This window comes from Phoxinus phoxinus (genome assembly GCF_949152265.1).
Source record: "Phoxinus phoxinus genome assembly, chromosome: 4".
Classification (NCBI taxonomy): Eukaryota; Metazoa; Chordata; class Actinopteri; order Cypriniformes; family Leuciscidae; genus Phoxinus; species Phoxinus phoxinus.
Genome location: NC_136879.1, coordinates 40,692,899 through 40,702,960, shown reverse-complemented (window position 1 = coordinate 40,702,960; position 10,062 = coordinate 40,692,899). Strand labels below are relative to the sequence as shown.

The 10,062-nt window shown below is 43.0% G+C and overlaps 1 protein-coding gene across 1 annotated transcript; it reads left to right on the top strand.

The window, feature by feature from the left end:
* Window positions 1-1,011: 1,011 nt before the first annotated feature.
* LOC306997103 (uncharacterized protein) lies at window positions 1,012-3,123 on the top strand. Its single transcript, XM_079610187.1, has 2 exons — window positions 1,012-1,260; window positions 1,515-3,123. Exons 1-2 carry the CDS (start codon window positions 1,176-1,178, stop codon window positions 2,564-2,566), a joined length of 1,137 nt encoding a protein of 378 aa, XP_079466313.1. The 5' UTR covers window positions 1,012-1,175; the 3' UTR covers window positions 2,567-3,123.
* The last annotated feature ends 6,939 nt before the right edge of the window (window positions 3,124-10,062 follow it).

Sequence of the window (10,062 nt, the reverse complement as noted above, 5' to 3'; positions counted from 1 at the left end):
TATGCAGAGAGAGAGGACCCAAAAGGCGAATAGCAGGTAAAGTCTCTTTAATGGAAATAAGGCAAAGCCACAATGGCTGATCAACAAAGGGTACTTCACAATATGATTCTCAGGCTGGGACAGCGAGAAGCTTAAGCGGCAGGTCCGGGAGGCTCGTGAGAAACGAGACCAATGGTACTGGTGAGGCGTCGGACCTTCAGAAACTCTCCACAGAGGGGAAACTAGGCAAAGCACAAAAAGGTAACTACCCGACAGAGTCGGACAGGACAGGACTGGTCAAATAATCAGTAGATTTAGGCCACATTTACACATAGCCGGGTATTTAGAGAAACGAATATTTCTCCCCCTCCGTTTTCAATAATAACATCGTGCACACAACCCGCATAAATACGCCGTCGAGCGCCTTTATAACTATGTTAAACCTATGGGCGGCAGTGTAGGGAGAAGGATAAAGCCATGCAAGCCAATCAGAATCCTCAGAATCGACAAGAGAGAACCTAAAACCCCGTTTCTCCCAGTTGACACGACAACATATAACCGGCGTTTTCAGAAATCTCCACTTTGGCCGGAGTTTTTAGAAATAATCGTTTTCTGGGATAAAAACGGCGTTTTCGTGTAAATGACAGGCCAAAACGCAGAGAAATATCTGCGTTTTCCCATCGTGTAAACGGGGCCTTAGACACAATGAACAGCTACATACATGACGGTCAACAATAATCCGACAGAGAAGAGGAGAAAGAGAGAGACTAATGACAGGGGATAGAGAGCATGTGTGAGGATGAGAGAGAACGAGGAACAGCTGAAGGGAATGAGTGAGATAATGGGTGTGTGTGTGTGTGCGGATGAGAATGGTAGACAGTGAGAAAACTAAGGAGAAAAGAACCAGGATCATGACAAATGTGCCAATTCACAGTAGATCTCAGACATCACCATAATGAATTATCTGAAAACAGGGAACTTTTGGAGACAATGGAGGGATTTTCAGCAGCAGTTAAACATGATGACTCTGTACTTTTTAAATGCAGATTGGATAAAAACACAGTGATCACAGTTCACACCTGCAGTGAAGCTCCTCCCACAACAATTCACCAATAAATACTGGGAATATTCCCATCATCCTACAAGAGAAGGACAAACTCCAGGAGTAGCAGCTGAAATCTGTGTGACTGTTAAAGATGGAGTTTATTAAAGAGGAGATTGAAGACATGAGGGATCCAGAACCATCCAGAATAAAACATGAAGATACTGAGCAACAAATAGGTTGGTGTCCATTCTTAATTCTTCATTGTTGACTGCTTTGGTAGATGTGAATTAATAAGCAGTATATGGATAATAAATGATAGAGAAATACATCCAAATTATCATAACCTTGTATATAGCAGTTGTCAAACATATTTTTACTATATTAACAAGTGAATGACAGAACAAAAAGTAAAGATCTGATCTCTGTTGCTTTCTTCTATTAAATAAGGGTTCACTTGAACTGGTTCTAACTGTATTTCTGTGTATTTTAGACCAGGTGAGAGTGAAAGAGCAAAGACAAGAACTGAATGAAGAGGAGGAACATCGTAACTTTACTATTCAAGGAACAAAAGCCAAAAAGCTGCACACCTGCACTCAGTGTGGAAAGAGTTTCACACGGAAAGGAAACCTTAACAAACACATGAGAATTCACACTGGAGAGAAACCGTATACATGCACTCAGTGTGGAAAGAGTTTTTCTCAACCATCAACTCTCAGTGTTCATCTGCGCATTCACTCGGTAGAAAAAGCATTTAACTGTGATCAGTGTGGTGAAGATTTTATTTCTTCATCAGATCTAAAACAACACCTGCAAGTTAATTCAGACGAGAAGCCTTATGTGTCTTCTCTCTGTAAAAAGAGTTTTTCAAGGCTGAATCATTTTAAACTGCACCAGAAAACACACAATGAAGTGAGAGATTATATGTGCTTTGAATGTGGGATGAGCTTCACTACAGTCGCCCAACTGAAACGGCACCAAAGAATTCATACTGGAGAAAAACCTTACAAGTGTTCATATTGTGACAAGAGTTTCACTCAGTCTGGAAACCTGAAATCACACGAGCGACATCATACTGGAGAGAAGCCGTATCACTGTACTCAGTGTGAGAAGAGTTTCACAGAGAAAGGAAGCCTTAATACACACATGAGAATTCACTCTGGAGAGAAACCGTATACATGCACTCAGTGTGAGAAGAGTTTTTCTCATGCATCAACTCTCAGTTATCATCTGCTCCGTCACTCTGAAGAAAAGCCATTTAACTGTGATCAGTGTGGTAAAGTGTTTATTTCATCATCACATCTAAAATCACACCTGAAAGTTCATTCAGACGAGAAGCCTTATGTGTGTTCTCTCTGTGGAAAGAGTTTTTCAAGGCTGAACACTTTTAAACGGCACCAGAAAACACATAATGAAGTGAGAGATTATATGTGCTTTGACTGTGGGAAGAGGTTTACTAGAGATGACTGTCTGAGACTTCAGTTATCTGAAACAGCACCAAAGAATTCATACTGGAGAAAAACCTTACAAGTGCTCATATTGTGACAAGAGTTTCTCTCGGTCTGGAAACCTGAAATCACACGAGCGACTTCATACTGGAGAGAAGCCGTACGACTGAACTCAGTGTGAGAAGAGTTTCACCCAATCAAATAGTCTGAATCATATTTTAAAAGCATGTTTTCTGTCACAGTGAGCAAAGGTTTGTTTGATTCACATAAAGGAAATGTGTAGTTAGTTATTTTATAGACTAGTGTTGCTGTGAAATGCCAAAAGATTTGTGTTTCATATGTTGGAGAACAAGAAAATGATTGAAAATGATTTTGATTGAACGCTTACTCAAAGACATTCCAAAATTTAAAGAGACTGGAAACAAATGTAGAAATACAACAACAATCAGTTATTTGTTAGTATATGAAACAAATCTTTGAGTTTGATCAGGTTTTTTTTTTTACTTTTGTTTGTTTAGTTACATAAAACCTGTTATTACATCAACAGATGTCTGTACAATAACAACAAATAAAATGACAATTTCACTGATTGTGTGATTTTGTGAGTAAACAGTTTCTACAGATCCAACAATTAAAATAAACTGTGAGATTCAGATAAAGCAAACATATAGTGAAATAAACTAATTCTGTGACAAAATATTTGTGGAAGTTGTTTTTGACTTGTACATTTCTGAGTTTTGAGTTGTGTCATTTAGCTGTCAGTGTAAGGCAGTTCTTAGTAAAACAATAAAAACGTCCTGTGGCCTGTTGCACAAAGCCGGTTTCAGTTGCTAACAGGTAAAGTTCAAGATTAGTTTGAGCAAACTCTGGCTTTTTCGGGCTCAAGAAAGTGGATTGGTTTTTAGTTGTGTTCATCACCATGGTAACTTGCGCTACACGACTAAGCTGTTCTGGAGCAGGTTTTATTCTGGGTTAGAGATCGCAGACCAAAACTGGACCAATCAGTGCAGTGACATGTATCTGATAGGGTGAATTAAACACCTGAGATGCTTTGCCACGAGCTGTAGGAACTACACTAACTATGATAATGTGTATCTTCTTCCAGGATGGTATTCCTTGGAGCATCCACGTTGTTGGAACCCCTTTAAAACAGCTTCGTCAACCAAGTCTTGGTATTTTGCTTTTTTCAAGTGGTGGGATGTGGCTAGCCTCTCTTCTCAGGGCTTTGTGAGCTCAACAACTATGGTTATTTTCCTGCTCCTGGATAGCATGACCATATCTGGTTGGAGGGAGGTCACTGCCACATCCTCTTCAGGTCTACTCTCAGCTCCCAGTCGAAGGCTCGTTGCAAGATAGAGGGTGGATGGCCCTGGGTGGATGGGCCTGGGTGGATGGCCCTGGGTGGATGGGCCTGGGTGGATGGGCGTGGGTGGATGGGCCTGCTTGTTGTTTGCCACCCACTTGGCAATTTCTGTGAGGACTTGTCGTGCTTCCATCTGTACCATCCTTCTGCCAATGCTTTTGGACAACCGGTCAGGATGTTGTTTAGTGTACAGGAGGCTACTCCACATTGTTTGTAAGATGAGTCTTCCTCTCCGCCCCAGATCTTTATGTTTCTTGGTTTTGGCAGCAGGTCAGTCACCGAGCACAGGAGAAAGCTCAACTTCCCTTGGTCTGTCTGCCACAGTTCCTTCCACGACAGCGGTCGCTCCTGTGCCTGGTCCCACTGTGTCCATCGACCCTGAGAGGCAAGTCCGATCGCTCTCACCTGACGCTCCTCCTCTGTTGCCTCACGGACTCTCTGCACCACGAGGCCTCTTCTGGCTCCGGCATCAGCCCTGCTCCACCTCTTCTCACTGTAGTGTCCAAGGCCCAGGCGTCCACGATTCCACGCCCACGATTTCCTGGTGTTTCCAGTGGGTCTCTGCTTCCATCACGGTTTGCTGGGGCTTCCACTTTCTGCCACATTTGATGGTCTTGCTTGCGTTTCTTACTTTACGTCTTCAGACGAGAGGAGTGTACTGATTGCACTTGCCTTGGTGGCTTTAAACTCGTCGACCACCGATGAGACTGGTAAAGGAAGCTTGGAGGTCTTGCTGTACAGATTGATTGCGCTATCCCAGCCATTTCCGGAAGAACTTGCTGCACAGTCTTTCCATTCCTTCCACCCTGGAAATGGGAAAGTCATAAAGTAGGAAGTAGGGATGTCCCGATCAGGTTTTTTTGACCTCGAGTCCTAGTCATTTGATTTTGAGTATCTACCGATACCGAGTCCCGATCTGATACTTCTATAATACATTTAAAAAAAAAAGAATAAAGAAGAGCGAAAAAAAACAGATCCAGGATGTTCCTTATTTTTTATATAATTCACCATATTTTAACATTCAACAACTCTGTTAACAAACAAAGCACTTCTGTGAGGTAGCTCGAACAATCAAGTAATAAATAACATGAATTCTTCACTTTTGGACTTCAGTACAACAGTAAATATTAAAAAAGTCTAATATAAAAACAAATAGCACCTCAACTTAAAATACCCAGCAGGCATATATATATATATAAAAAAAGTGCCACAGTGTTTGCAAAGCCAGTAATGTGCTTTTAGGAACTGCACTCCTAACTCTTACTGCCATCACAGTAGTAAGTTTCACAGAAAGAAATGTATGTTTTTCTAAAATGAAAACTAACATCTCTACCTTGTCAGGTTTGAGCCTGTTTCTGTTCTCATCAAGGACGTTTGCAACGGCACTAAAAAGTACGAATGGCAGGTCACTTATTGTGCTCATTTGTGCTATCTTGGCTGTGATGTCCTGCGCTGGCATTTTTTCTCTCCTCTTCAAACTCTCCTGCAGCATGAGCTGACTCGTCTTCGGCAGGGTTGCCTGGGTAAACTCTCTGTATTATGTCGGGTGTTTGTTTTTGAGGTGCCGTATCAGGTTTGTTGTGTTAAATGTAGCCTTTTCCTTTCCACCTCTTGCAATCCCAAGTTTACATATCTCACAGTTTGCTATGGCAATGTTGTTGTCATCAACTCTATAATACCTCCAGACCACAGACATACTCGTGCTTTCCGCTTCAAGCTGCTTCCGTGTTCTACTTTGCCGGGATTTAACCAATAGCGTCTCTGCAACAAATGCCGCGTTTCCACCGAAATTACCCGGAACAATTTGTCCCAGGAACTTTTTTTGCCGCAGACCGGTTGCTTTCTGCGTTTACACCGCGGTCTAAAGAACCGGGAAGATTATAACTGCGCTCGACTGCTCCTCCCAGTCTGCGACGGACAGCAATCAGTTTTGAGCGCCACATTTATAATAAGTGTGGAGGAGATTCAAACTGTGCTGCAGTTGTTTGTGATGTATTGGTTTACTAACGAGGTAATTAACAAAACGGCAGAAAAGAGACGAGCACTAGTGGTCTTCACAGGTCCACTTGGATCCGAAAACCCGAGGTCCGGGTTCGGTATTAGTGGCCTCGGGTCTCGGGTAATTTAAAATAAATATGCCTTTTCCATATGGACCCGAGAAGACCCGAATTCTTTTAAACTATGTTGGGCATTTAACAAAATTGCATTATTTAAAACAGCTATATGACACCGTTCTCTCACTTTTTCTAAGTGAGAGAACGAATCCGCGCTTCTATGTGCAATGGGCTATCCGCCTTATTCTTCGCCCGTTCTATTTCCAATGCTTCATAGCGGGTTCAACTGACTAAACAGTTTTCTACTTCCGTTCGTTTAGGTGCGGGACTGCAGGATGCATTGCATTGTGTTTAAACTTAATTTTTCAAAATGGATAATTTCCAGAATTTTCAAAAAAACGACATTTAGGCTACTTGTAGCCTATCTTTTAAAGTAAAATTTTTGGGAGGAAAAAGCGTAGTAGCCTATAATAGAATAAGCACAAAAAAAACTTCACATATAAAAAAGAAATTTAACACAAACATTTCCAAAACTGTAAAAGGTTATATAAAAATAAAACATTCATAAATTATTTCGTGGTAAACATATTACTGTCTTAGGTGAACTCATTTTTAAAAACGCAAATAATAATAATAATCATTATATTATTACAGGCTACATTTAAAAGATGCTTTTATCCAAAAAAAAAGGAACAAAGCAATTCGTCAAATGTCAATCATAATACAGGTTAGACAATAATAATACTACAGGGCTAAGAATATTACAAATAAACAAATAGTAACTATTGCGTTACTTTCAAGTAAAATTTTATTTTAAATGCTCAAATGTGACCCCACCTCTACCCCTCTTTAACGGAACTTAAAATACATGTGCATGTTCAATTATTTATGATAAATCTGAATATTATAATGAAATGGACACTTAATACAATACATTATTAACAGAAACATGAAACATTGTACACATCAAAAAAAATGTTTTTGCTGTGGGACAAAGTGAGACTAGCCTCCATTACTTGGGCTCGTCGCCATACCTGTCTCTCGTTGACTGACTGGCTTGTGTTGTTCCTTGTGTGTCCTGTCCTGTCCTGTCCGACTATGCGTTATGATGGGTCGTTCGCAATTCATGAGCGTTAGTGATGATGGGTCGTTCGCGAATGAGCGTTAGTGATGATGGATCGACTCGTTCGCGAATGAGCTTTTGATGGGTCGTTCGCGATTCGCGAATGAGCCGACTCTAAGAGCCGGCTCTTTTAGGTGAACGTCGGAGCTGGCTCGCATATCTGAAGAGCCGACTCTATTTTTAAAAATTTAGCCTATAGAAATTATGTAATAAAAATTTAAATATTATAGTCAAAGTGATTTAAAGAGCTGTTTGTGAGCCAAAATAGCCGGTTCTTTTCAGTGAGCTGAGTCAAAAGAGCCGAATGCCCATCACTACTATGCGTGCTTTCGAACACCCGCCCAACTCTACCTCTGATTGGCTTACAATGAAATTTTACTCTACCTCAGCCGATCGTCAGCTTTTATGCACTTGTCTCGTGCTCTGCCCACTAACCAAGGAAGAACAGTAAAAAAAGTATTTTCTTCCTCTCGCTCAGAGATCTAATTGGTCTGATGAAAAAAAAACAGCTTCATCAGTTATAGTAACGCGACACATTTTTTGGCAGTAACGGTAACGGCGTTATTAAGATGAGAAGAGTAATCAATTAGATTACTCGTTAATGGAAAAAGTAATGCCGTTAGTAATGGCGTTATTTATAACGCCTTTATTCCAATCACTGGTCAGACGTAACATCACTACCTGGGTGCTGTTTTGAGTTTTATGTCTGCTTATCTCTGCTGGCTTACCTGTATTAATAAAATACTGCAGATGGATCCGACTGCCTCAGCCTCTTCATCACAGAAGACTTCACCAAAACAGGATCCAGCAGATTTTCCATCGACTGGGCTCCGAGGTATCCTCTCAAGCTAATGTGCTGACCGCCCATCAGCAACAGCTGGTAAAATTAACAACTCTCACCGAGGAGCTCGTGAGATCTGCTCGAGCCCTATCCCCGCCGAGCGCGGCTGAGAATCAGGCTCAGAGTCCAGCGGCACCTGCTCCCGTTCCACCTGCCGTGAGTAACAGTTCAAACCATCCCAAGTTATCCCTTCCCGAGAAATTTGATGGCTCACCTTCTGCCTGTAAGGGATTTTTGTTGCAGTGCAGCTTGTATTTTGACCAGCAGACACAGTCCTACTCCACTCACCGGTCGGGCTCTGGAATGGGCCACTGCACTCTGGTATGGAGGTCAGCTCTCTTTCCCCTCTTATGATGAGTTTTTAACCCAATTTAGAGAGGTGTTTGAACATTCAGCGGGAGGACAGGATCCAGGAGAACTACTGCTCACTTTACGCCAGGGAAATTCTACCGCAGCGGACTACACACTCTCTTTTCGGACCCTCGCAGCCCAAGCTGAATGGGAGGAGGAACCTCTAAAGCTCCTGTATCGCAAGGGACTCAACTCGGACCTCCAGGGAGAACTGGCGTGCCGCAACGACGGTAAATCCTTGAAACAAATTATGGAGCTCGCCATCCGCCTCGACAACTTGATTCGCTCCCGGCGCACACCACTCAGGTCCAGTTTCCTCGAGTGTGCTTCCCCCAGTGTGGAGTCGGAGCCCATGCAGATTGGTTACACACGCCTTTCTACGGCGGAGCGGGAGAGGAGACGCCGTAATCATCTCTGCATGTATTGCGGAGAGGCGGGACATCTGAGGGCCACCTGTCCGGTTAATCCAGCGCTCAAGAATTATGCTGCGGTGAGTTCTAATCACTCTTCTAAATTATACTGTGTGGATAGTTCTCTGAAGTTTAACGGACAAACTGTAAACTTAAGAGCCTTGATTGATTCTGGAGCTGCAGGAAATTTTATCGTCTTTGCATTTGCCAAACCTCATCGTGTTTCTCTCCTCGCATGTGAGTCTGGTGTGACCGTGGGAGCGCTGGATGAACACCCCCTGGGGTCTGGAGAGGTGCAATACACCACACAACCCCTCACGCTCAGCTTCGGGACACAGCATTCTGAAACTATCCAATTCTTCACGATTCACTCGCCCGCGCATCCTATAATCTTGGGGCTTCCATGGCTAGAGAGACATAACCCCCAAATTTCCTGGTCTGACGGGAAAATCTCCCAGTGGTCCGCATTCTGTAAAATCAACTGCATGACCGCTGTCCAAGGTACTTAACTCCACAGCGATTCCCTCAAGGGAGTGGATTTTCAGAAAATTTCCCCCGAATACCACGATCTAGCTCTGGCTTTCAGCAAAACTGAAGCTTCTTATCTTCCTGCTCACCGTGCTGGCGATTGTGCTATTGAGCTTTTGTCTGGGGCTGTACCTCCACGCGGAAGAGTTTACCCGCTGTCACAACCTGAAACAGAGGCCATGAGGGCGTACATTGACGAACAGCTGGCTAATGGTTTTATTACTACATTCACATCTCCGGCTTCTGCCGGATTCTTTTTCGTTAAGAAGAAGGATGGGGGTCTTCGGCCATGCATTGACTATCATGGTCTTAATGAAGTGATAGTGAAATACTGCTATCCTCTCCCGTTAGTCCCAGTAGCCCTGGAGATGCTCCGTACTGCCCGCTACTTTACCAAGCTGGACTTAAGGAACGCATACAACCTGATTCGCATACGGAGTGGTGACGAGTGGAAAACTGCGTTCTCTACTACATCCGGGCACTACGAATATCGGGTAATGCCTTTCGGGCTTTCAAACAGTCCTTCCGTTTTTCAAGCCTTTGTAAATTAAGTTTTCCGGGACATGTTACATCAGAGAGTTATTGTCTACATTGATGACATTTTGATTTATTCTGATTCCCTTAAAGAGCATGTCCAAGATGTTCGTGCGGTCCTCAAGCGCCTGATTGATAACCAGCTCTATGCCAAGCTCTCCAAGTGCGAGTTTCACCAGACACGTATTCACACAGTGCGGACGGAGTTCTGATGGATGACAGCAAGGTCAGAGCCGTGGTGAATTGGCCCCAACCTTCCTCTGTTAAAGAGCTGCAGCACTTTTTGGGCTTTGCCAACTTTTACCGCAGATTCATCCGCAATTCCAGTGTAATTGCAGCTCCTCTCACATCTCTGCTTCGAGGAGGGGAAAAATATTTTAAGTGGACAG